Below are 23,677 nucleotides of genomic sequence, written 5' to 3'. Positions count from 1 at the left end.
GATCCCAGGACCCTGGGATCAGGACCTGAGCCGAAGGCAGAGGCTTTAACCCGCTGAGCCACCCAGGCGCCCTTGGCTTTTGTTTCCCTTGCCTCAGGGTCTGTCTCTGAAGAATACTGCCAGGTTGATGTGCAAAAGTTTACTGCCTGTGTTTTCTTCCAGGATTGATGTAGTTTCAGGTCTCACATTTGGGTCTCTACTCCATTTTGAGTTACTGTTTATATATGGTGTAAGAAAGTGTCCAATTTCAGGGCTCCTGGGTGGCTCAGTCATGAAGTGTCTGCCTTTGGCTCAGGTCATGGTCCCAGGGGCTGCGTTGTGAAGCCTGCTTCCCCTCTGCCTCTCCTCCCCTGACTGTGCACTCTCTCTCCCTGTCAAATAGATAAATAAAATCTTTAAAAAAAAAAAAAAGTGCCCAATTTTCACAGCACGCTTTATGGAAGAGATGGTCTTTCCCTGTTATATATTCCTATCTCCTTTGTTGTAGAAACATTAATATTTTTACATTTTTAATACATTTATCAAAATGAACATTTAACGGATACATCTAAAATGAAGTGGAATTTTCTAAATAATTGTTCTGTCAAAACCCTAAAAATGTCGCCTGAAATGATAGAGTACACGTACGTTTTTCTGGTAAATTCTGTCGTTTAGAATCGTTTCACTTGTCTCTCGGGCTGTGTTTGAGACCTGCATCTGCTGACCTTTCAGGCCATAGACCTCAACAAGAAGGGCAAGGACAACAAGCACCCGATGTACCGGAGGCTGGTGCACTCGGCGGTTGACGTCCCCACCATACAGGAGGTAAAGCCGCCCTCGGTCCCGCTCCCCATGCCCCCAGAGCTCCTGGGTGGGCTTTGCTCACTTGAGCCGTGCCGCGCAGGCGTCTCTCTCAAGGGAACGGTGGTGCCTGGGACCCGAGTCCTGGGAAGCAGCAGACTGAACCTGAGCAACACGGAGATGATAATCAGAAAATTTAACTCTCCTGTTCTGTTTTGTTTTGCTTTGTTTTAAAGATTTTATTTATTTATTTGACAGAGACAGAGCGAGAGAGGGAACACAAGCAGGGGCGGGGGAGAGGGGAAGCAGCTCCCGGCTGAGCAGGGAGCCCGATGTGGGGCCCAGGCCCAGGACCCTGGAATCACGACCCGAGCCGGAGGCAGATGTCCAATGACTGAGCCACCCAGGAGCCCTAGAACTTGACTATTCTTAAGAGTGCTTAATTTTACCTCTTCTGGCCAAGGTTTTTTGATGGCTTTGTTAATGTGTGATTACAAGTTGCACTAAAATCCAGAACATTGTAACATGTTTCCAGTTAGGATTGCTGAAGCGCTCGTTCTGTACTTGGCATGTCACTTTGAATGTAAGACTTTGTGTTGCCGTAATAGCTCATGGGGGACCGCAGGAATCCTCTGGAGTCATTCCACAAGTTTCTCAGTCGCCGTGGCCGCTGGGAGGGACTGAAGGTGTAGGAGTTCAGTGGAAGAGTAGATGAGAAAGTGGCCAGGAGAGCCTGGAACAGAACAGGGAGTTTTCACCTCATCTCCTGCCCCCAGGTTCCATGTCCTCAAGCAAAGCCTCCTTTCCTAAACCCAACGTCCCGGGACGATGAAGGCTCCAGCTGCTCTTCCTCCCCTGCACAGCCCCACCCTGGCTCGGCTTCCTCCTCTCCTGAGGGCACCTTCCACGCTCTGCCTAGTTGGATCCCGTCTAATGGTAGAGCACGCAAGCTGGGGGGGGCAGCAGACGGCGCTGTGAGGGGCGCAGGTGCGGTCCAGGAGTGGACAGCTCTGTAGGGAAGAGAAAGAGGAAGACAAGACTGTATGTCTTCGGTAGCTTACGGTTCAGACCAAAGTCAGTGCCACGATGGGGCCAACATCAGACATCCCGGAGTGGCTTTGAGAATGCTGGGTGTGTATCAGCCCCCTGGGAGCTGTAGACCACACCAGTGCCTGGGCGCCTGGAGCCCAGGGCAGTCAGACACTCAGACGGGGGCTCCGATGCTGGTACTTGTGAATCCGCCCTGTGACCTGCCGGTGGTGGGCACAGCAGCACCACCAGCACAGGGGCTCCTGCAAGCCTTCTCGAAGGACGGACAACCGCAGTGGGTCTCCGGGGATTTCAACAGAACGGCCGGATCTTAGATACTCTGGAGGCCTTTGTATTCTACATTACTTTCAAGCTGATTTCCTAAAAGTAGCACCAAGATAAGAAAAGCCCTCCCTGCTACCTCTAAATAACTTTGCTATACCTTTCTTCCAAAAACTTTGCCTCCCCTGTAAAAAATCCTCAAATTCCTTCCATAATCCTTTTCTCTGGCAGCTAAAGGCAAAGCGACAGAAAGCAGAAAGCCCTGCGATGGAAATCCTTTAGATGCGGCATCTAATACAGTAGAGACCCTTGCATTGCCTTGCTGCACAGAGGAACACCTAGGACTTGATTTTAAAGTTACTTGTAATTGGGTTCCTGGTCCCGCTTCAGAATTATAAATGTATCTTCTTCTCTGTGACATAAAGCATCACAGAGGCTGGTGGTGGTTGTCTTTTTTCAGTCTTTGTGCACGTGTGTTGTACAGACGGTGGCTGTGTTGTTCAGGTCTCGCCAGCCCCCTGGCCAGGGCTCTCCTTTGTCACGGCGGGTCTCCGTCCTGCAGAATGAGGGGCACGCGTGTTGGGCAGAGCCCAGTTGGCCGCTGAGCGGGGTGGGTGGCCACCGGACCCCACGATCCCGGCTGCAGGCCGGCTTGTCCGGGTGCCCACACGTGTCCCTTCCATGCTGTGGGACATGGGAGTGGTCGTAGCGTCATCCTGGAAAGTTGGCGCCGTGCACCCGTGCTCGGACCCCGTGTGTATAACACGAGACCCTGTCGCCCTCTGCAGAAGGTGAACGAGGGGAAGTACCGAAGCTACGAAGAGTTCAAGGCGGACGCGCAGCTGCTTCTGCACAACACCGTGATCTTCTACGGAGGTTGAATGGTTTCTCTTCTCTGCATGTTTCCCCCGTACCGTTCACATTCTGGGTCAGGAGATGCCTTCGATCAAATGCGATTCAGAACATCAATACTTCAATGATTTCTAAGTAGTAATGTCAGGGTTTCAACTCAGAAATATTTCGTAATGTGGTTCTGGCTTATCAAAGTGCCCAAAAGCTCCAGCTCGCTAAATGATGAAAACCGCACTCCTTACCGTTCAGACGCAAGCTTAGTCGAGGGACTTTTGATCAGCACTTTGATTGATTAATGTCCTGTCGTTCCGAAGGAGAGAAACAGGCCGCTTTGAACTTAGAGCTTCAGTACTCTGTTGAAGCAGGAAAGCTGCACAGAAAGTGTGGTTTTTGTGCCTGAACTTTATTTAAAACAGACATTTTTGTTTAGAATCGTACGTGGCCACTTTGATCACTGAAAGAAGCTGTAAATGTATGACTTTGGACCGTCTTGTGTCTCTAGATGACTGGTAATAGATCATCTCTGCCTTTCATTACAGCAGACAGCGAGCAGGCCGACATAGCCCGGATGCTGTACAAGGACACCTGCCACGAGGTACCGCACCCCCCCGCCCCCCGTGGAGGTCCTGGCTCACACGCCACCAACCTGCCATTTCTGTGAAATCATTTTATTTCCATGTTTGACGTATGTGGAAAGTAATGCAAACGGAGGGGAGAATTTGTCTAGGAAACCTGGGGTTCGGTCGAGCTGTCGAGTAACTTGTACAGAGAAAGGCTCCGTCTTCTGGAGCTGCTCTCAGGGCGTCGGCTCCCGCAGGCAGGCAGGCACGGGGCACTGGGCAGACACTCAGTAGATGTTGGCCTCGCTTTCAGTTTTACACCGAAGTACAGTCTTCGCCAGTGTCGGGTGAGCGCCAGGGTCCCGAGTCCACATGTCCCTCGCCACGCCTCTGGACGGGGGAGTCTCTCGCGCCACACGGCATCAGCACCCTGGGGCCGACTGTGTCCCCCATCGCTGAGACAGGCTGACGTCATGACAGACAGTCCCCTTCACCCCCCCACCGCGTCCCCCCGCCCCTGGGAACCACCAGTTTGTTCTCTGAGTTGATGAGTTCCTTTTATTTTTGTTGTTTGGATTTTCAGATTCCACAGATAAGTGAAACTAAATGGTATTTATCTTTCTCTGACTCACTTAAATCAGTATGACAGTCTCTAGCTCCATTCATGTCCTTGCAAAGGACAAGATTTCATTCTTTATAGGGCGGCCTACACTCCCGCGTGTGTGCAGACCACGTCTTCTCTGTCCGTCGTCTCTTGGGGAGCATCTCGGCTCCTTCCACAGCTTGGCGCCTGTGGCCGTTGCTGCTGCGACACTGGGTGCCCCTTCTTTCCGCTGCGTCTGTGTCGGGGTAAATACGCAGGAGTGCGGGTGGCGTCTCCCTGTGGCCTCGACTCGTGTTCCCCTGATGCTGAGTGATGTGGAGCATTTCTTCATGTGTCTGTTGGCCATTGTGTGTCTTCTTTGGAGAAGTGTCTGTTCATGTCCTCTGCCCTGCTTTCTTGCCTACATTATTTGTCTTTTGGGTGTTGAGTCCAAGAAGTTCTTTATAGATTTTGGTTACCAACCCTTTATCTGATAAGACATTTTCAAATATCTTCTCCCATTCTGTCAGTTGTCTTTTGGTTTTGTCAAATGTTTTCCTTTGTTGTGCAGAAGCTTTTTATCTTGGTAAAGCCCCAGTACTTCATTTTTATGCTTTTGTTTCTCTTGCCTTTGGAGACGTGTGTAGCAAGAAGTTGCTGCGGCTGAGGTCAGCAGAGGTTGCTGCCTGTGTTCTCCTCTAGGATTTTGATGGATTCCTCTTTCACATTTAGGTCTTTGATCCGTCTTGAGTTTATTCCATGCGTGGTGTAAGAACATGGCCCGGTGTCATTCTTCTGCGTGTGGCTGTCCAACTTTCCCCACACCATTTGTTGAGGAAACTCGCTCTCTACTGCGTATTCCTTCCTCCTTTGTCACAGATAAATTGGCCGTATAGTCACGGGTGGATTTCTGGGTCTTCTGTCCGGGTCCGTCCGTGCTCATGTCTGTGCCAGAACCACACTGTCTTTAGGACCGCAGCTTTGTAATACAGCTGGAAGTCCGGAATTGTGATGCTTCCAGCTTTATTTTCTTTTTCAAGATTGCTTTGCCTATTTGAGGTCTTGGGTGATTCCGTACAAATTTTAGGATCATTTGTTCTAGCTCTGAGAAAAATGCTGTTGGTATTTTGGTAGGGGTTACATTCAACGTGCAGACTGCTTTAGGTCTTACAGACATTTTCACAACATCTCTTCTTCCAGTCCATGAACATGGAACACCTTTCCATTTCTTCATGTCCTCTTCAGTTTCTCTCATCAGTGTTTCACAGTTTGCAGAGTGTGCACGTCTTTCTCCCGTTTGGTCAGGCTTCTTTCTTCCCAGTATCTTACCTGGTTTTGGTGCAGTATTGAATGGGATTGATTCTTCAATTTCTCTGTGTGCTGCTTCATTATTGGTGTATAGATAAACAACAGATTTCTATACATGGATTTTGTAACCTGTGTCTTTACTGAATTTGTTTATCAGTTCTAACAGTTTTTTGGTGGAATCTTTCCAGTTTAAGGTGTGGGCCGTTATCTGAAAATAATGGACGTTTTGACTTCTTCCTTGCCGATTTGGATGACCTTCATTCCGTCCTTCCTTAAGATTTAATTATGAGAGAGACAGAGACAGTGAGAGAGTGGAGGTGGGGTGGAGAAAGAGAGAGCCTGATGGGGGGCTTGATCCCAGGACCCTGGGATCATGACCTGAGCCGAAGGCAGACACTTAACTGACTGAGTCACTCAGGCGCCCCTGGACGACCTTTAGTTCTCCCTGTTGTCTGACTGCTGAGGCCAGGACTTCTTCCAGTGCTGTCACAAATAACAGTGGTGAGAGCAGACGTCCTTCTTGTGTGGCTGCCCATACAGGAAAGGCTCTCACCTCTTCCCCATTGAGGATGCTGTGGGTTGTTCGTAGACGGTCTTTATTATATATGGAGGTATTTTCCCTCGGTACCTACTTTACTGGGGGGGTTTTATCATGATTGGATGTTGTGCTTTGTCTGCATCTATGGAAATGATCATGTGGTTTTTATCCTTTCTTTTATTAATGTGGTAAATCATGTTGATTGATTTGTGAATATTGAACCATGCTTGAAGCCAGGAATTAATCCCATTTGATTGTGTTGAGTGATTAATGTATTGTTGGATTTGATTTGTTTTTATTAAGAATTTCCGCGTCTGTGTTCATTAGTGATATTGGCCTATAATTCTCTTTTTCAGTGGAGTCTATCTGGTTTTCGTATCAGGGTCTCATGGAGTAAGTTTGGGAGTTTTCGCTCATGTTCTGTTGTGTAGAATAGTTTGAGAAGGATAGGCCCCGCCCCCCGTCCGTCCAGTCGTCCGTCCGCGGACACCCGGGCGGCCTCTGTGTCGCGACTGTTGTAGATGACGCCGCAGTGATCTTGGGGAACACGTGTCCCTGCGGCTTAGCGGTTGGCTTCCTTGACAGACACCCGGTAGCGGGACTCCTGGGTCACAAGGCAGCTCTGTTTTTAACTTTTTAAGGATCGTCTGTACTGTTCTCCACAGTGGCCGCCCAGCCTGCTCCCACCAGCGGTGCCCGAGGTTCCCCTTTGTCTGCGTCCTGTTCCTTGGTTGTTGGTTCACGCCTCAGAGAGGTGTGAGCGACAGCTCAGTGGAGTTCTGATCTGATTTCCCCGATGACCAGTGATGTTGCGTCTCCTCACGTGTCTCTTGGCCATCTGCGTGTCATCTTTGGAAAAATGTCTGTTTAGTTCCTCTTCATTTTTAATTGATTTTTTTTTTTTTTTTGGTTTTTAGGTGGGGTAGTTCTTGACGTATTTTGGATTTAACCCTTTATTGGATATATCATTTGCAGATATCTTCTCCCATTCATTAGGTTGCCTTTTCGTTTTGTTGACTGTTTCCTTCACTGTGCAGAAATGTTGCCTCTTTGAATGAACGATACACGTTGGAGCTCCGAGATAGATGTCACAGGCAAAAAACCCAACAACAGAGTTTATACAGTGAACTGTTGCACACAGTTTATTCAGTCAATAAATAAAATATATATTAGGGAATGTCCTTTTGGTTTGATACACGCATGTGAAAACCATACTAAATCTTGCAGAATTGTCTTTATCTATATAAAAACTCTTTTTTCTTGATTTCAAGTTTGGCCTTTTTTTTTTCTCTTATTTAGCAAATATTTATTGAGTGTCTGCTCTATGCTGTGCAGTATTTTAGGGATAAAGTGGCGGCCGAGGTACTGCTTTCTGCTCATGGGGCTGTACTCTGAAGAAAAACTCAAAAAAGAAACAGACAAAACATGTCTTTACAAGTCGTGGAAGAGTGTTAGGAAGGCCACAGGGGCGGATGCAGAGCGTGAGAACGAGGCGGCCCACGCGCTGCTGTTGCTGGTCCTGGGGACGGAAGGGGGCCAGCCGCGGGGCCCGGGCTGAGAGCCGCGAGCAGACGCGCCGCGGGCTGCTCTCCCGGTGTTTACTGGAAAGTGAAATGGTTAAACTTAGAAAGAGTCTTCAAGCCCGACGATGCATGTAAGAGAATGTTAATGTACATGGACGTTTTACAGGGTTGGATGTTCATGGTTTATGTGGGCTAAAATAGTTGCTTTTCTTTTCTAGCTGGACGAACTGCAGCTTTGCAAGAACTGCTTCTATCTGTCAAATGCTCGTCCTGACAATTGGTTCTGCTATCCTTGTGTATGTGAGATTTTGTGATTTTCTGTTTTTTACCTCTTAAGTATGTGAGGTATTATTCTAAGGAAGTTATTTCCAGTGTGCTCAAGGATTACAGTCCTTCCTAGATATTTTTCTTTGTATATAGTATGTATGGTTTTGATGATTATGAAACCTGAAACAGAGGGTTAACAACTTGGCATCATTATCCATCTCGGACTTTAAAATGAGTAACTTAAGAACAAACTCTGGTTCCCTTAATATTTATCACAGAGTGAATTTCTGCCTTTCCCCTCAGTCTTTCACAAGAAATATAAGGTTCCGTGTGTGTTTGTGGCTGTGTGCTGTGCCCTGGGGTGACGTGATTTCAGGAAGGGTCTCTCTCTCCGGGACTGGAGGGGCAGCACCCAGGCCCTGGGTGCCCGCGGCTGCTTCCTGACCTCACTGTGCCTCCCAGGCCCGTGGGCATCGCTCTGAGCCGGTGAGCCTGCACCGGGCCTGCCAGTCCCCTTCGTGACCGGGTCCGGGTGTTGGGGCGCCGCTCCCGGCGGTGAGGACAGGGCATTGGCCGCGCTGCGCACATGCCTCGGCTGGCCGCGGGGACCGCCTCGCCCCTGCATGCTGATGCCCATCTGTCCGGAGAGCGGAGTCTCCGTATCGCTGCTTTATGCAGGTTGCAATTTTTTGGTATTTTTCTTGAAGGCAGAACCAATCTGAGAAAAACTTCTATGTTTTTAGGAGTTAAACCATTTTCAAGACAATGGACTGTACTCACTAGATTGTTCACAATTAGTGCTGTGCTTCTATTTAATACTTTAAAAGTAACGTGATGCAGTGAAACATTTTATTTCCAGATACCTAACCATGAACTCGTTTGGGCCAAGATGAAAGGCTTTGGGTTCTGGCCGGCCAAAGTCCTGCAGAAAGAGGACAACCAGGTGGACGTCCGCTTCTTCGGTCACCATCACCAACGGTGAGCATGGCCCGTCCGTCACTGACTGCCTGGTGACTCCGGGTGCCCACCAGGTGGGCCGTGGTGTTGGGAGGGCCCCTCTGTCAGAAGCAGGCAGCACTTACTCTGACTGAACTTACTCTGAAACAAATCACACATCACTTTTTTTTTTCTTTTTTTTCCCTTTGTTATCCATTTTTTCCTTTTGTTAAGCATTGATTTATTTTGGGTAATTGTCTTTCCTTTTTTCTTGAAAATTCAATAGGGTACGTAAGTACAGGGGGAAAAAGTTAATAAAACCAGGAAACCTGCTACCCAGAACAGGAAATCACTAATGGCTTTGTCGTTTTTACCTTCTGGGTTTGTTTGGGGGTTTTTTGGTCTTGGTTTCTTTTGGGCTTGTGAAGTGAAATGGTCACGGTTTGTGCCTGACGGGGGGGGGGCGGGTGTGCAGGGTGAGGCAGGGGTTTGGGAGGGCAGGACGTGGTGTCCGTCACCTTCCCCGGGCTCCGTTCAGAGCCACACACAGAAGTTGGTGACTTGGGAGCTGGGGGCCGTGTGGACGCTGTGGTCCAGGACGCTGTGTTCAAATTACACACGTGTCACTCCCTGACCTTGTTTCCAACCTAGACTTTCAGGCTCCTGTTGCGAGGGAGACACGTACACCAAAGCCTAAGTCCTGGCATTGTGTCACGCGAGAACACGTGTGTCCCCAAGTGAGAACTGGTTTTGTTACTGTAAACTTGGTTTTGCATGTTATTTCATACAAAGACTGTGAACTTCCCTATGAAGTCATAGCTGCTTCCTTCACGGGGACGTTAAGACCTAAACATTTATCGAGGACTGAAGCGTCGTTCTGAGTGATGCTGTCGGTAGCGGGGCTGACTGGACGCGGACCAGGTTCTCAGCCGCAGCCGCAGGGAAGGTGCCACGTCTGTGACATGGTCCGAAGGCCTTTGCCAGCCTGCAGGGCCGTCTGTGGGCCTGACCGTGGGGTTTGCGCCATTGTCACCACTGCGGGAAGCCACACTGCAAGGGACCGCGTTCCTCTCCGTCGTTTTCATTTAAATAGAGGTTCAGTGGCAGGAATTTTTACTGGAATTTAAAAAATTAAAAAGAAACAAACAAGCCAAAAAAAGAAAGTTTCGTGGCAAGAAACCTGCAGTGAATTTCCAAAAGCGTAGCCTGACCCTTCACAGACAGACGCACACGTCACGGTCACTCGGGGCAGGAGACCAGGTAACGCAGAGGGGAGTGGGAGCTGTGCTGGTTTCATTGTTCTCTGGCCTCCTCCCCGGCGCGTCCCGTCTGCCGCCAGAACAGGCGGCCGCGGCGCACGCGAGCAGGACAGGGAGGACAGTGTCCGGCTCAGCTGCCGGCCGCCAGCGCGGCCCCGTTGTCTGGTCACCCGCGGCGCGGGCTGCAGTAAGACACGCCTCAGAAGGGTCAGTGCTTAGTGGGTCGTGCGCAGCAGGGATGTCCTAAAGGTCTGCGCTACCGTGGGAATCCGGGTGATGTCAGGTACTGTTAACGTAGTAAAACCGAGAGTTTGGGTGTTTGGTAAAATGTTCGAACTGGTTAGTGTGTCTTTTACAGTCTTTCATCCACGGTCAGACAGCCTTACGCAATCTTCAACCATGAGTGGTATTTTTCTGTCATCTGGTATATTATGCAGATATTTTAAAAGAATATGTGAGCTAATCTGTTTGCGTTCTGAAGTAGAATCACAGCGTAACATTACATTGCCAGACTTTTCCTCCTGAATTTGTTATTTCCTGGAAGATTTAATCGAAACCATTTTGGACAGATGGGGCTCCGAGGACTTAATTGTGGAAAATACAGTTAGCCGTCAAACAAGAGTGACGTTGGGGTGCCAACCCCCCCCCACGGTCAGAAATTCATGTCTAACTTCTGACTCACCCAGACCCTTGGCTGAGAACAGCCACTCTGACAACATACTCTGTGGGCTACGTGTCCACCCACGGCTCAGCCCTTGAAGACCCACGGCCTCACAGGAGATCCGGAACCCTATTCCTTTTCTGCTTACGGTGCGCCCAACACCATCCTTAAATGATGAGGACGTACCTTAAAAGTGACACTGTATCTTATTAGAATACTCGACTCATCAAAAAATGAACCTGATGCGGTACTGATCACCAGTTCTCGTGAAGCAGCGTGTTTACACACGCAGAGGCAGCGGCTGGTAAAGGCCTCGATCGCGGGTTCTCATCCGTGTCTTTCTGACAGTGACCACTTTTAAGTGACCATCTCAGTGGTCCTGAATACGTTGCGCTCTCACCAGCGTCACTGCCAATAAATACTTCCGCCAGCTCGTCCTGTCCGTTCTGGTGGGAGAGAAAATCCTACACAGATAAATGGTCTTGGACTCGTTCCTTCTGTGTCAGTACAGGACGCACGGCCCCTCCCCAGACCCCGAGCAAGTGGTCTTCCTCCGGGAGGGAAGGCTCTGTGGGAGCGTGCTGCTTCTGGGATCTGCAGGAGCCTTCCCCAGGGAGAAGGGGCGGGCCAGGTCTGGGTACGCCAGCAGGGCTGCCTCTCCGCTGCGGGTGCCGGGAGCCTGCGGGGAGTCACGGGCAGGGGAAGCACATGATTTCGAGCTCATTTGCCAACAGACCACGGAGCCGTCGGGGAGTGAGTATGTTCAGAGCATTGAGGATCAACAGATGCGCAGATCCCGCCAACTCAGGTTCTCTTGTGTTAGACTCACTGTACGTCGCAGGGCGTTCTTTGTAGCGTCGCATAACCCACGGTCCTCTTCAGTAGCGGAGCCCAGTCACGGAGCGTTTCCGAGAGAACAGGAATGCCCGTCTGAACCGCACGGAGGCAGTTACGTCTGGTGTTAAGAGCAGATGTGAATCCATCTGATTATGTCCAAGGGATAAACAGATGTGACTGAAGTTGACAATTACCCTGATCGGTCACAGGTGCACCCAGGCCGTCCCCACGGCCAGCCGCGGAGATCTGTCTCAGGAGCACGGCCTGCAGGAGGCGACCGTGTGTTACTGCCCGGCGTGTGCCGCATGCCCAGGCAGCGCTGCTGACCTCAAGAGTAAGGGCAGCCGCTCCCCCACAAGCCCCGTCTCCTCCGCTCCTCGTAGGAGAGCCGGTCGTAGCTGCCGTCCGCTTCCTGGGTGGCTAATGGAGCGCGTCCGTCTGGGGGACGCCGTGGGCGGGGTACGTGCGGATGTAGCCATGGCCGCTCCGGTCCCACGGGTCCAGCTGCCGGCCTGGGACGTCAGGACCACGTGTTGACGCCGCAGAGCGCGGGGCTTGTGCTGCAACGCGGGCGTCTGCACTCGTGGCTGAGGCCCACGTGCCGTGACTCCCTCGGTCTCTTCAGTCCTCAGGCCGGGACCCCCTCGCCGCCGGCCAGCAGGGGCAGCTGACCGCGTGCAGTGGCGCAGAAGACGTGAAGTGCAGATCTGTGTGTTCGAGGTGCCGCTTGCACACGTGGACTGGAGGCTCCAGAGAGTCTCGGGCACCTTGCCGCGGTCCGTCTCACGCGTGCCATCCCCTCTGCTGGGAACGGCTCCCCCGCTGTGGCGCACGTGTTCCCTTGGCCACACATCGCACATCGCTTCTCAGCTGGGACACGGTCCCTTCCGGACAGAGGCTCCGCGTGTGCCGGTGCCGCTCGGTCCTGCCCCGTGGTAACGGCTTCCCTCGCCCGTCTGCACAGCAGCTCTGTCCGCAGATGCGGCAGGATTGCCTGCTCAGGACGCACTCGTCCTGCAGCGTGTGTGGTGCCTTCGTGGGCACACGGGGACGTGCAGTTGCGGTGTGAGCGCCCGGGAAGCTGTTCCTGAGTTCTCGCCTCTTCCTGGAACTGCGTGTGGTTTTGTGTGTCCGGTAACTTTGGGTCAGTATGAACGTCATTCAGAGACGCTTATTTTCTTATCAGTCCTCGGCTGAACGCTGCTGCGTCAGTGATGACCTGGAGGTCAGAGCGGATGTGCTGGAAGCGCCGCGTGGCAGGGAGCCGGGCTCGGACGCCCTCGCGTCGTGTGTGCGGTGCGTGCGGGCTCACAGCCTGCGGCTCTCGTCTGCCCAAGCCGCTGTGGGCGCCTTCCATGCCGGGCGGGAGCTGCGGCCGCCGGCCTGGCTGAGGGAAGCCGGGGCGGTGCAGGGCGCGTGTCGTCCGCTCGGACAGCGGGTCTCACCCACGGCTGCAGGGTGTGCAGCCGCCCCGGGGCCTGCTTTGCACGGGTGGAGAGTAGGGGCGTTCCGGAAGTTTCTAACCGCGCTCTGGTGCTCTTCGCAGGGCCTGGATCCCGTCGGAGAACATCCAGGACATCACCGTGAACGTGCACCGGCTGCACGTGAAGCGCAGCATGGGCTGGAAGCGGGCCTGTGACGAGCTGGAGCTGCACCAGCGCTTCCTCCGCGAGGGACGGTTCTGGAAGTCCAAGAATGAGGACCGGGGGGAGGAGGAGGCGGAGTCCAGCATCTCGTCCACCAGTAACGAGCAGGTGGGGGTCCCCGCGGGCGGCGGCCTGTCGATCGCGGGGGACGAGCGCACGGTCATGCTGCCCTCCCCGCGGCGCTCCTGCCTGCCGCACAGACGCCCGCCGAGCGCTCAGCCAGAGGCGTCGGCCCTGCCGGGTCGCCTGCAGCCCCCGGCCCGACGCAGCCAGCGGCCCGGCCGGCGCAGGAGCCCGGCATTCCCACCCGCACCGGGGAGCTCCGGGTGCGGGAGCCGCAGGGTCGGAGGGGCGGAGTGCGCCCGGGAGCCGTGACTCGCGTCTCCCCTGTGGGCCCGCGACCAGGGAGTCGAGCCGTCTGGAGTAACAGGCTGTGCCTCTTCCATGCCCACAGCTGAAGGTCACACAGGAACCGAGAGCAAAGAAGGGACGACGCAATCAAAGTGTGGAGCCCAAGAAGGAAGTAAGTGGCCGCGCTGCGCTGTGTGGGCGGCACGGCCCCAGAAAACGCATCCCACGCCTCGGTCACGACAGCGTGCCCCCGCGGCGCTCACGAACACCGCTGTCAGGGAGCCTGTCGTCTGCCCGCCCGCGTCCCGGGAAGAGCTCGTGCGCGGCACAGGCCGCATCTGTCCAGCCCCGGCCCTCCCTCGTGTCGGCGTCCAGAACCTGGGGGAGTCCAAGCTCGGACTCTCAGGATGACGAGTCTGTGGTTCGGAACTCTGGGGTGTCTGTTAATGAACCTGGTCCGTAGCAGTGACTCTGAGCTGGTCATGGCTTTATATCTTACAGCACAGCTTTATTTAGTTGGAGAAGAAAAGACCGTAGTGTGTGTTTGCCACAAAGTTCTACAGTTTCTGTTTGGAATTATCTTGGCTGTTGACTGCTTAGAAGTTTTGGGGGTTTTCGTTGGGTTGGCTGTGGTAAAGCACAGAGTTTACCGTCCTGACGACACCGCCATGCTAGTCTTACCGGCCTTGCTCTTGGTCCGGCGGGCGGCCTGTCCCACATGCACTGTCCTTGTCCTGCAGGAGCCAGAGCCGGAGACGGAAGCCGTGAGTTCCAGCCAGGAGATCCCCACGATGCCTCAGCCGATCGAAAAGGTGTCCGTGTCCACTCAGACCAAGAAGTTAAGTGCCTCCTCCCCACGTATGCTGCACCGAAGCACGCAGACCAGCGGCGACGGGCTGTGCCAGAGCGTGTGCCACGACAAGTACACCAAGATCTTCAACGACTTCAAGGACCGCATGAAGTCTGACCACAAGCGGGAGACCGAGAGGGTTGTGCGGGAAGCTCTGGAGAAGGTAAAGCGGCCTCCGTGGGCTGTGCACGACGGGGGCCGTGTCCCGGGGGCGGCCCCTCCCGGCGGGAGCGGGGGGACTTGGTCCTGGAACCCTGCGTGCCCCCAGGCCCCTGGGAGCCGAGCAGGGAGGACCCTCGGCTCCGCAGAACCCGGGCGCGGGCTCTGGGCGGGCCGGTGACCGGCTGCCGCTCTCGTCCTAGCTGCGCTCCGAGATGGAGGAGGAGAAGCGGCAGGCGGTCAGTAAAGCGGTGGCCAACATGCAGGGCGAGATGGACAGGAAGTGTAAGCAGGTGAAGGAGAAGTGTAAGGAGGAGTTCGTGGAGGAAATCAAGAAGCTGGCGACGCAGCACAAGCAGCTCATCTCGCAGACCAAGAAGAAGCAGTGGGTAAGCAGGCGCGTGGCCTCGCGGTCTGCGGCGTGGACGTGCGCCGCGTGCGGACGCGGAAATGCCGTGGGGAAACCCGCTGACAGCCCTTGTGCGGTCGGGGGGTTCATCCCGGCACGAGACGGAAGGTCAGTTCTTCTTCGGGGTCATTTTGGCTCTTTGAGTCCGTGGACAGACCACGCGACTTTCGGGATGGGTTTTGTGCATCTGAAGCCGTATCGTTGTGCTTCTGATGGGGAGGGCACTGGAGCGTGGATGGCCTCGGTCCCGTGACGTCGTAGCAGTAGGACGTCCTCCAGCCCACGCACGCGGGGCGGGTTTCCGTTTGTCCGTGTCTGGAGTGGTGCAGGCTTCCCCCTCCGAGGTCGCCTTCATTCCTACGTATTTTATTCTTTGCTCAATACAAGTGGCAAAAGTGTGTTCGTGCCTCATTCCTGATTTTAAAGGAAAAATTTCCAGGTTTTCACAGAGTGTGATGTTTGCTCCGGGTTCTCCATACGCGGCAGTTTCCTTCTGTTCCTATTTCGTTGAGTGGTTTTTATCACGAAGGGTGTGTTGCCTTTTGTCGGGTTATGCTGGACTCACAGGGTGAGGTAGGAGGCGCTTCTGATACTACAGCGTTTGGGGAAAGTTTGGGAAGGTTTGCTGTTAGTCCTGGTTTAACTATATGCTGGGATTTACTAGAATAACGAGCAAGTCTAGGGCTCTTTTTATTGAGATTTTTGTCATTCAATATGCTTAAATTTGAGTTAGTCTCGGTCCGTTTTATTCTTCCGGGAGTTTGTCCATTATCTAGTTTCTTCGGTTTTCTGACGTGCAGTAGTTAGTAGTTACTTTCTTAAAGTCCTTCGTATTTCCGTGGACTCAGTCGTAAGCTCCCACGTTCGTTTCTGATGTTAGTAATTCGAGTCCCCTCAGTCCGTTTAGCTGAGACCGAGAGCTCAGGACCGCTGGCTTTCCCAGGTTCCCTCTCGGTTTCGTCTCTGCCGGAATCTTGAACCCCGGAGGTGCTGGCTGGTGCTCAAGTGCTTCTCCACGCACGACTCCCCCGAGCATTTCTTACAGGACAAGCCACAGGGTCCCTCAGCTTTGGGGTATCTGGGAATTTCAGAATTTATCCGTCACGTTTAGAAGGACGGTTCTGCTGAATCTCGGATTCCGCGTCGGTGGCACCTGCCTTCTGCCTCCGGAGTTTCTGACGACAAGGCTGGCGGTGACACCCCAGTGATCTCCTGTGCGTGGCCGTTTCCCTTGTAGGCTTCCCGGATTTCTGGTAACCTGGGCTTTCAGAAGTTGGGAGATAACGTGTCTAGATGCGTCTCATTGACTCTGATGTGCAGTTCCTTGAGCGTCTTGGGTGTTTATGTTCAGGTCTCCTGTCAGATTGAGAGGTTCACAGCCATGACCTCCTCGCGCAATCTCTACCCGTCGTCTGTCCTTCCGTGACCGTCCCAGACTGTGTACCCGGTACAGTGGACAGTGTCCCGCCGTCCCTCGGGTTCTGCTGACTTTTCTCCCGTCCCGTCTGCTGCTCAGATTTGCCTGCAGAGAACCAGTGCTTTAGCCGATGGACTTCTCGGCTGCAGATTTTCTTTCTGGTTGCTTTTTAATGGGATGTGCACTGTGTTCACACGTCATTAACTTTCTTCACATCTCTCTCTAGTTCTTTGAGCATCTTTAAAAGCGCTATTAAAGGTCTTTAATAACCTCTGCTGTTGGGCCCTTTTCAGGGACAGTGTTATTTTCTTTGAACGTCACTATTCCATCATTTTGTGAGGCTGAACACTGGACGCTTGAGTCTAATAGTGGGGTGACTCTAGAACTCGTTCTTCTCCCCCTTTTTGGGTTTGCCCATTTTTGTCGTAGGCTCTTTGTGCTGAGACTCAGTCTGAGGTGTAAACCGAGGCTTTGTCAGGTCTTTCCTGGGCCGCCGCTTACGTGCAGCCCGCCGAGCGTAGGCACAGCTGCCCCGGGCAGCGGGCGGTGGGAGGCACTTGCTACTGTGCTAAGAGCCCAAATGGACCAAAATTCATCAACTTCCCCGGGAGCTTGGCAGCCTGCAGGAGACTCTAGTTCTCCAAAATAGTTCCTGGAGTTGCCCACGCGGGGCAAGATGCCTGTGCTTCCCGCCCTGCCGTCCTTCCGGAACCCTCTATAGATGCGTGCGCGGCTGGCCGCGAGCAGTAGAGGTGAGGAGTCCGTGTGCCGGGGGTGCCCACACTTGCCAGGGACGGACCCAGCGCCGCGGCCCCCGCGGCCTCCCTGTCGCCTGTCCTCCGGCCCGCCGCGCAGCACAGCGGGTCTCCTCGCGGGCCGTGCTTGCCGGTCGAGCCGCGCCGGTGCGTGCGAGCGGCGCTTCCGAGGCTGCCGGTCTAACCAGGGCCCTCTTTCCCCCTGCAGTGCTACAACTGTGAGGAGGAGGCCATGTACCACTGCTGCTGGAACACGTCCTACTGCTCCATCAAGTGCCAGCAGGAGCACTGGCACGCGGAGCACAAGCGCACCTGCCGCCGGAAGAGATGAGGGCGCCCCGGGCGCCGGCGCGCACCTCCTCAGACACAGCGGTTTTTGTTTCCGAGAAGCCAAAATTGTTTAGAGTTTGCTTCCCATTTTGCACCAGCCTTTAAACACTTTTCGTGAAGAAATTTTGCACAGTAGTTTAAATCTTTTGTTAACGCTCCTCTGGAGTTTTTCAGGGGGTCAAAGTAACATCAGTGGAGGGTATCATTTTAAATAAATTTTAATTGAGAATTTGTTGCATTTTCAGCAAATTTTAAAACATTTTTAGGTTTTACAGAGATTTTAACCTTTAAACAACAGATCTTTACAAAACAACAGGTGAATACAAGCGAGTGAAACAGAGACACATCTAAAATAGATCTGAATGTAAGAAGTGCAGAACTGTTTCAGAAATAAAACATACTACCTTGATGTGAAATTTATTTCTTAACCTTGTTGAGCTGGTTTTGTTCAGCTTAATTTCCTGTTTAAAGGCATTATCTGTTGGTTACGCCAGTGGGTGTATGACTGAGTTTAGGGAACAGGGTTGACACGGCAGGTGCTAGTCCTGCGTATTTTTTCTTAAATATTTCCCAATTGTGTTTTTCATTATTTCTTTTCAATATATAACTTTTATAACAAATTATTAGCTTTGATCTTGTAGTTTAAAATTGCAGGGAACTGGGGTAATCTTTTACTGAGCTGGATCTTAGAGAAAATGAATATTTAAATTTTAAAGTTTGCACATTTCATCTTTGTCCTAACATGAGTGCTTGTAACGAGATAAAAAATAAAAAGCCAAAAACTACCTTTCTCCACCCATGGAATTCGGAAGAGGCGCACAGATTTCCTTACTGCCTCCCTTCCTTCCCCGGGTCTCATCTGACTGCCTGTTGTCTGGTGTCACCGCGTACATTGTGAATCAGTACTGAAGGGGAAGAAAGCACTTACGTTTCACAGAGGCCGTTAGGTTTGTAGGGATGGGTCACTGCCCACTAATGAACTCCATCACTGTACACAGAATGAAGAATAATGCATGTTAATTTTCTTGTATTAAAGATGCCGTGATTTGTAAAAAGTCTGTATTTTGCGGAATGTCTGGATTAAGAAGCATTACCAATAGGAATGGATCGATAGTTGAATAAGGATTTTTTTATACATAGATATATAAAATTCAGCCAGGAAAACTTAAATTACTTTTTTTAAAAAGAGAAATCTCACCGTTTGTTTTTTCAACGACTGATCTTAGACCAAGTCAAATTCCCATTTATCATTTAGTTATTTTTAAAGGTTAGAGAAATAATTTGTAAATATTTATTTAGTCCTTTGATATTTATTAAAGCAATTACACACCATGGAAGTGAAAGAATCAGGAGGAAAACCTTTTAAAAAGTTTTCTCCAGGTTTGTCAGGGTCACTCTAAAGATGGAAAGGTAACGAAGTCTTCTGTGAAACCCTCCACCCGGGCCCGATGCCGTCCGGGCGCCGACGCGGGTCCGTCGACAGGCCGCCGCGTCCGCCCATCGCTGTGTGACTGTCGGCGTCGCCGGGGGCCGTGGTCTGACGGACACCTTGTAACCGAGAACGCTTACCTTCTCTGATTGTTTTTCAAGTTTTAAAACTTCGATCCACCCCTATGAGAGCAAGTTATTGTGGAAATATTTTTGGTGTAAAATCATTCCAGAGTATGTACTATTTAACTGATAGCTGCATGAAAGTAAGATTCGTGTTCCTTTGGCTTTTTTGTCTCCGTTGACACGGTTGCACATTTCCAAGTTACTACAGTGTGAAAACTGTGTGTTAAAAAAAAAAAACAAAATTAAAAAAAAGAGATTGTGGCCTGGTTTTGTAAAAGTTTTAGGTAAAATTACAACTGATTGTTTTAGGAATCATTATAAAAATTTTCTGCGAATCATAAAGCTATATCAAGGTGTTGAGCTTAGCCACTACGCACATTGTAATTACTCATTGTGGCTGTCCGGTTCTACGACGCATTCTGGCATTTTGTAAGCTGCTCTGACTAGCAATATATAGATTCATTTAATGTGTTAACATTGGTTAATAAATGTATTTAAAAAAACTGACTTTAATAAATTGGTTTGCTAGAGGGGAATGGGTGAAACCAGCAAACACGGCCGGGTCCCGTGGTGACCCTGTGCTGTCGCTTACCCGTGGGCCACTGGCTCTCCGTGAAGGCAGGTCTTCATTGTTCACTTAAACATTTAAGCTTTCATCAGTCCTGAAAAACACTGAAAGTACTTTCATTGTTTCTTGAAAAATTTAGGTCTGACTTCAAAACCCATGTTCTCACCCCTTATGCTAGGCTGAACACGGCCACATTTTGTATCAAACCCGTCCTGCAACACCGATGTCCGCAAAGGCTGGCGTCACCCTCCAGACGGTCAGGCAGTGCATGGCTTAGGCCGCATCCGTGCCTCGGCACATGGTTCTCGACTGTGACCGTCAGGGTCGCAGGAGAGCTCGCAGGGACGCTGCTGGGCTCACCCCAGCTTCTGCCCTGCTCAGCACGTCCCAAGTGCTGGCGACACATGGTGGTTCTTTCATGAAAAGCCACCTACGTTCACAAATAAGCTGCATAAAATTTTAGTATTTTAGAGATTCCTCCGGCCCATCTAGAGGCTCCCCGCACCCTAGAAGGGTCCAGGTCCCTCGAGGCCCCTCGGGTGTAAAATCATTCCAGAGTATGTACTAAAGCCCCTGATCCAGGGGCTTGGGCAGGGAGGCCGTGGGGGTCTCGTGACTGTGACTTACATCATACCTTCTCAGACTCGTGTACGCAGATCACCTGGGAACCCAACTAAAACGCAGGGTCTGAGCTGGGGTTGGAGGAGCTGGTGCTCCGCCATTTCTCAACCTTCCGAGTGATGCGGATACCGTTGGCCAGGGATCACGGCAGCGCGGCAGGGTGCTAAATGCACAGAATGCTGTCAGAGGAGACCCTTCAATGCGGGCACGCAGATGATTTTAAATTTCCTAGTCACCGTATTAGAAGGAGCAGGTGGCACTCAACGTATACATCTTAATCTAATGTGCCCAGAATATTTCAATATCTAATATATCAGTTAATGAGCTATTTATCATGCTTGTTTGCACTAAGTCTTCAAGATCCAGTTTTAGGCTTTCAGCCATCTCCATCGGGACTGGCACGTTTCCTTCATGTGCAGCTGGCAAAGGTCTCGAAGACCTTTGTCTGAGCAGGTGATGCTGCGTCCCCGCCTTTCCGGAGGCCGGGGGCTGACGACACCCACGGATGTGCGAGCGCCTCCTCCACACCTGGCAGCTGACAAGAAAACCATCCGTTCCTGCCAGAGTTTGAGCCGAGGGGAGGCTCCTGTTTCAGAGTCTGAGGTGTAGAGCGTGACGTTTCAATTGGGCAGCCCCGGCCAGGGATCCCGAGGTCTACGGGCTGCTACGACAGAGCGAAAACCTGGATCCAGTCCAACGTCTTCATCTCCCACTGGAGGGAAGCAGAGGCCCCGAGCTGCTCAGGGTGGAGCACCGCGTTGCTAGCATCAGCCCCTGTGAGTGGCTTCGTGTAAGTCTTGCAATGACCACAGGCCCGGTCTTCCAGGAACAGGGCCGAGTGTCGCTGGAGGTGCACGAAGGTCGCCGCGGAGTTCAGAAGTCAGATGCCAGGGATCTAGTCACGAGCAGGACAGACATTACTTGTCCCCGTATGGTTCATGATCTAGTGAGGGCATCGGCTACGTCCAGCATCTGCTTACAAACCAGACTTACATGAGGGAGGAAACAGTACGAGATGAAAGGTACCGAGAAAGCGCAGAACGTAGGCAGGAGAAGAACTAGGGCAGGCCGACCAGTCTGATCTACGAGCTGAACTCTGAAAGGTGAGCAGGAGGTAGCTAGCAAGAACGGCATTCCAGAAGACCCAGTATGGATTTGGGGAGAACGCCTCTTTCTCCTTTTTACTTCTACGGTGCATATGACTTTTAAATCAGGAAGAGTTAGGAAAAAACTCTGCCAAAGAGGTCGACAGGGTTACGGGTCGTGGAGAGAACGGGATCCGCCGTGGTTAGGGAAGCCGCAGACTGCCGGAGGGGCACTCGTGGCGCCGGAGACAAGTGAAGGTGGCTGCAGAAGAGGGGCTGGGGCGACATGGTCCGAGAACACCACTCGAGAGGCTGGTTAATGAACGGGGAAAAGAAAAACATGCGGGAAGTTCCGTTCAGGACAAGAAGAGCGCACTAGACTGCCGTCAACCCTGTGGAGGGTAAGATGGTCCCCATCGAACCCGGCCTTTATCCAGCAACCAGGGTGCCCATCTGCTTGCTATGGGGTCGAGCAGCACATGCCCAGGACCCAGAAGAGGCCGGTCCCCCTGTGCATTATGCGACAGGCGGCGCACCTCCCCGTGCGCTGTGCAGCCGGTGCAGCCAAGAACCAGCCCCATCGCTGCTTGCCACATTCCCCAGAACCCCCGGCAAGTGTCGGCCTGAGCAGATACCCACAGAAAACACACCCCGCAGAAATCTGGGAACCCTGAAAGCGGTCTGGTTCTCTACTCGCTCAAGGAAAGACCACGCAGGCCTGATGGCAGCTGCAGGGACCTCTGTGCGGCAAGGTGGCCAGGAGACCGCCCAAGAGGTCCCCGCGTGGACGCCCGTGGCTGGCAGGGAGGAGGAGCACGCGGAGACGCGCACCGGAGGCCGGCGAGCAGGCAGAGCTCCGGCCAGCCGCGCTCGGGAACGGGTCCCCCGACAACCCTCAGGAGCCCCCTCCGGCAGCCTCCGCACCAGGCCGGGACACCCCCGTGCCCCGGAGCAGGACCCACGCAACCCCGGCTCCACAGCTGCTCCTTTGCTCCTGGTGCAGCGGCCAGAGCAGGCTCTGAGGTCAGAAAAGACCCAGGATCAGGGACAAGGCAGAAACCACAAACATGGCACTACCTTTGGGAATACAGGAGAGAGGTTTCCAGGAGCCAGTCAACCGAATTTTAAGAACCACAGAAGACAGAAGCTTAAGAACTCTGCCCCCGGGAACAAGAAGGCTGAAAGAGGCTCCCATCAAAGGCAGAGGTGAGCCTTTTAGTAAGCGCCGCAGCTCGGATACTGAGGCGACTGGCGAAGACCAAAGGAGGTGTCTGCTTCGTCAAATGCAGGGACAACGGTGCAGAAAACACGAGGAACATGAAACAAATCCAGGAAGCAGTACCGTCAAAAGATAATTCCCTGGTAACCCAGCTTAAAAGCATGGATTTTGCGACCTAGGTAATAAATAAAAAGTAGCTATTTTGAAGAAACTCAAAGAGCTACAGGAAAACAATTCAATGAAAAAAAAAATACAAGTTCAAAATAAGATATTTACCAAGGAGATAAAAATCACCAAAAAAGAACCAAGTAGAAATTGTGGCACTGAAAACCACCCACGAAACGAAAAAGGCACAGAGCTCGTCTGCCGCAGCGCAAACGGATTCAGAATGAACGAATCCGGGCCCGGGATGCTCACCCAGTCAGTACAGAACAAAGCAATGAAAAAGACCGAAGAAAACCCTTGTGCACTCTGGGATCCAGTCAGAAGAACAAATATTAGCAGTGGGGTTCTAGACGAAGGGAGAAAGGGGCAGGAAACTTGTGTGAAGTTATGACGGCGGACAACCTCCTCAGCCCAGGGAGCCCACCGGACTAACGAGTTCATGAGGGTAATAGATCATCCTCATACCTCCTTGCAAAAAGAACATTTTCAAGACACACTATAATGAAACTGTCAAAAATGTAACATAAAGAACGAATTCTAAAAGCCGCTACGGGGGACAACAAAGATGATCACCCAAAAAGGAACCGTTCGTCGGCGCTCCGTGGACATCTCCGCAGAAACCCTATAGGCCAGAAAGGAGAGAGTGTGAGGACACAAGGTGTTGAAAGAAAACCTGCTGGCCTAGACTTCTGCTGGCGAAGTCACCCTTCAGAGAGGAAAGAGAAATAAAGGTCCTCGTGAGCAGGAGCAGAGGGTGTTTGTCCCCACTCGACCCGCCTTCCAAGAAATGCTGGAAGGATTTCTTCGAGCTGAAGTGAAAAGACAGAACTTACGACATAAAAATATAAGAAAATACAGTCAGACCTAAAACAAACAAGCCCTCTAATTCTGTAATAGGATGCTGTTTTAGCCATTTATAATAAAAGGCAAAAGGAAAGGAATATTAAAACTAATTATAGTTGCTGTAATTTGTCACTGAATACATACGATAAAAAGAGGTGATGACAAAGTAATTCACAGGGGAGAGACCATGTGAAGCTTTTGTATCCGAGCACAGCCGCGTCGGCTGACAGCGGACTGCTGGCTCCAGGAGATGCCTTCCGTGAGCCTCCGGTTACCACAAAGCAAGACCT

At 52.0% G+C, this 23,677-nt stretch overlaps 1 protein-coding gene across 7 annotated transcripts in view; it reads left to right on the top strand.

The window, feature by feature from the left end:
- Nucleotides 1-19,389, top strand: part of ZMYND11 (zinc finger MYND-type containing 11) — a 118,442-nt gene extending 99,053 nt beyond the window's left edge. For 5 of the 7 annotated variants that reach the window (XM_032349904.1, XM_032349905.1, XM_032349906.1 and 2 more), the window contains 10 exons: nucleotides 712-804; nucleotides 2,880-2,967; nucleotides 3,483-3,538; nucleotides 7,674-7,751; nucleotides 8,582-8,700; nucleotides 12,962-13,169; nucleotides 13,516-13,584; nucleotides 14,153-14,425; nucleotides 14,625-14,810; nucleotides 17,211-19,389. In XM_032349904.1, the coding sequence (XP_032205795.1) occupies nucleotides 712-804; nucleotides 2,880-2,967; nucleotides 3,483-3,538; nucleotides 7,674-7,751; nucleotides 8,582-8,700; nucleotides 12,962-13,169; nucleotides 13,516-13,584; nucleotides 14,153-14,425; nucleotides 14,625-14,810; nucleotides 17,211-17,333 (1,293 nt within the window). In that variant the 3' untranslated portion in view covers nucleotides 17,334-19,389. The remainder of the gene's footprint in view (nucleotides 1-711; nucleotides 805-2,879; nucleotides 2,968-3,482; nucleotides 3,539-7,673; nucleotides 7,752-8,581; nucleotides 8,701-12,961; nucleotides 13,170-13,515; nucleotides 13,585-14,152; nucleotides 14,426-14,624; nucleotides 14,811-17,210) is intronic. The other 2 variants (XM_032349908.1, XM_032349902.1) reach the window with 1 other exon arrangement.
- Nucleotides 19,390-23,677: the final 4,288 nt, after the last annotated feature.

The sequence above is a fragment of the Mustela erminea genome, chromosome 6 (genome assembly GCF_009829155.1).
Source record: "Mustela erminea isolate mMusErm1 chromosome 6, mMusErm1.Pri, whole genome shotgun sequence".
Taxonomy (NCBI): Eukaryota; Metazoa; Chordata; class Mammalia; order Carnivora; family Mustelidae; genus Mustela; species Mustela erminea.
The sequence above is the reverse complement of the archived record's forward strand: the minus strand, read 5'-3'. Positions and strand labels throughout refer to the sequence as shown.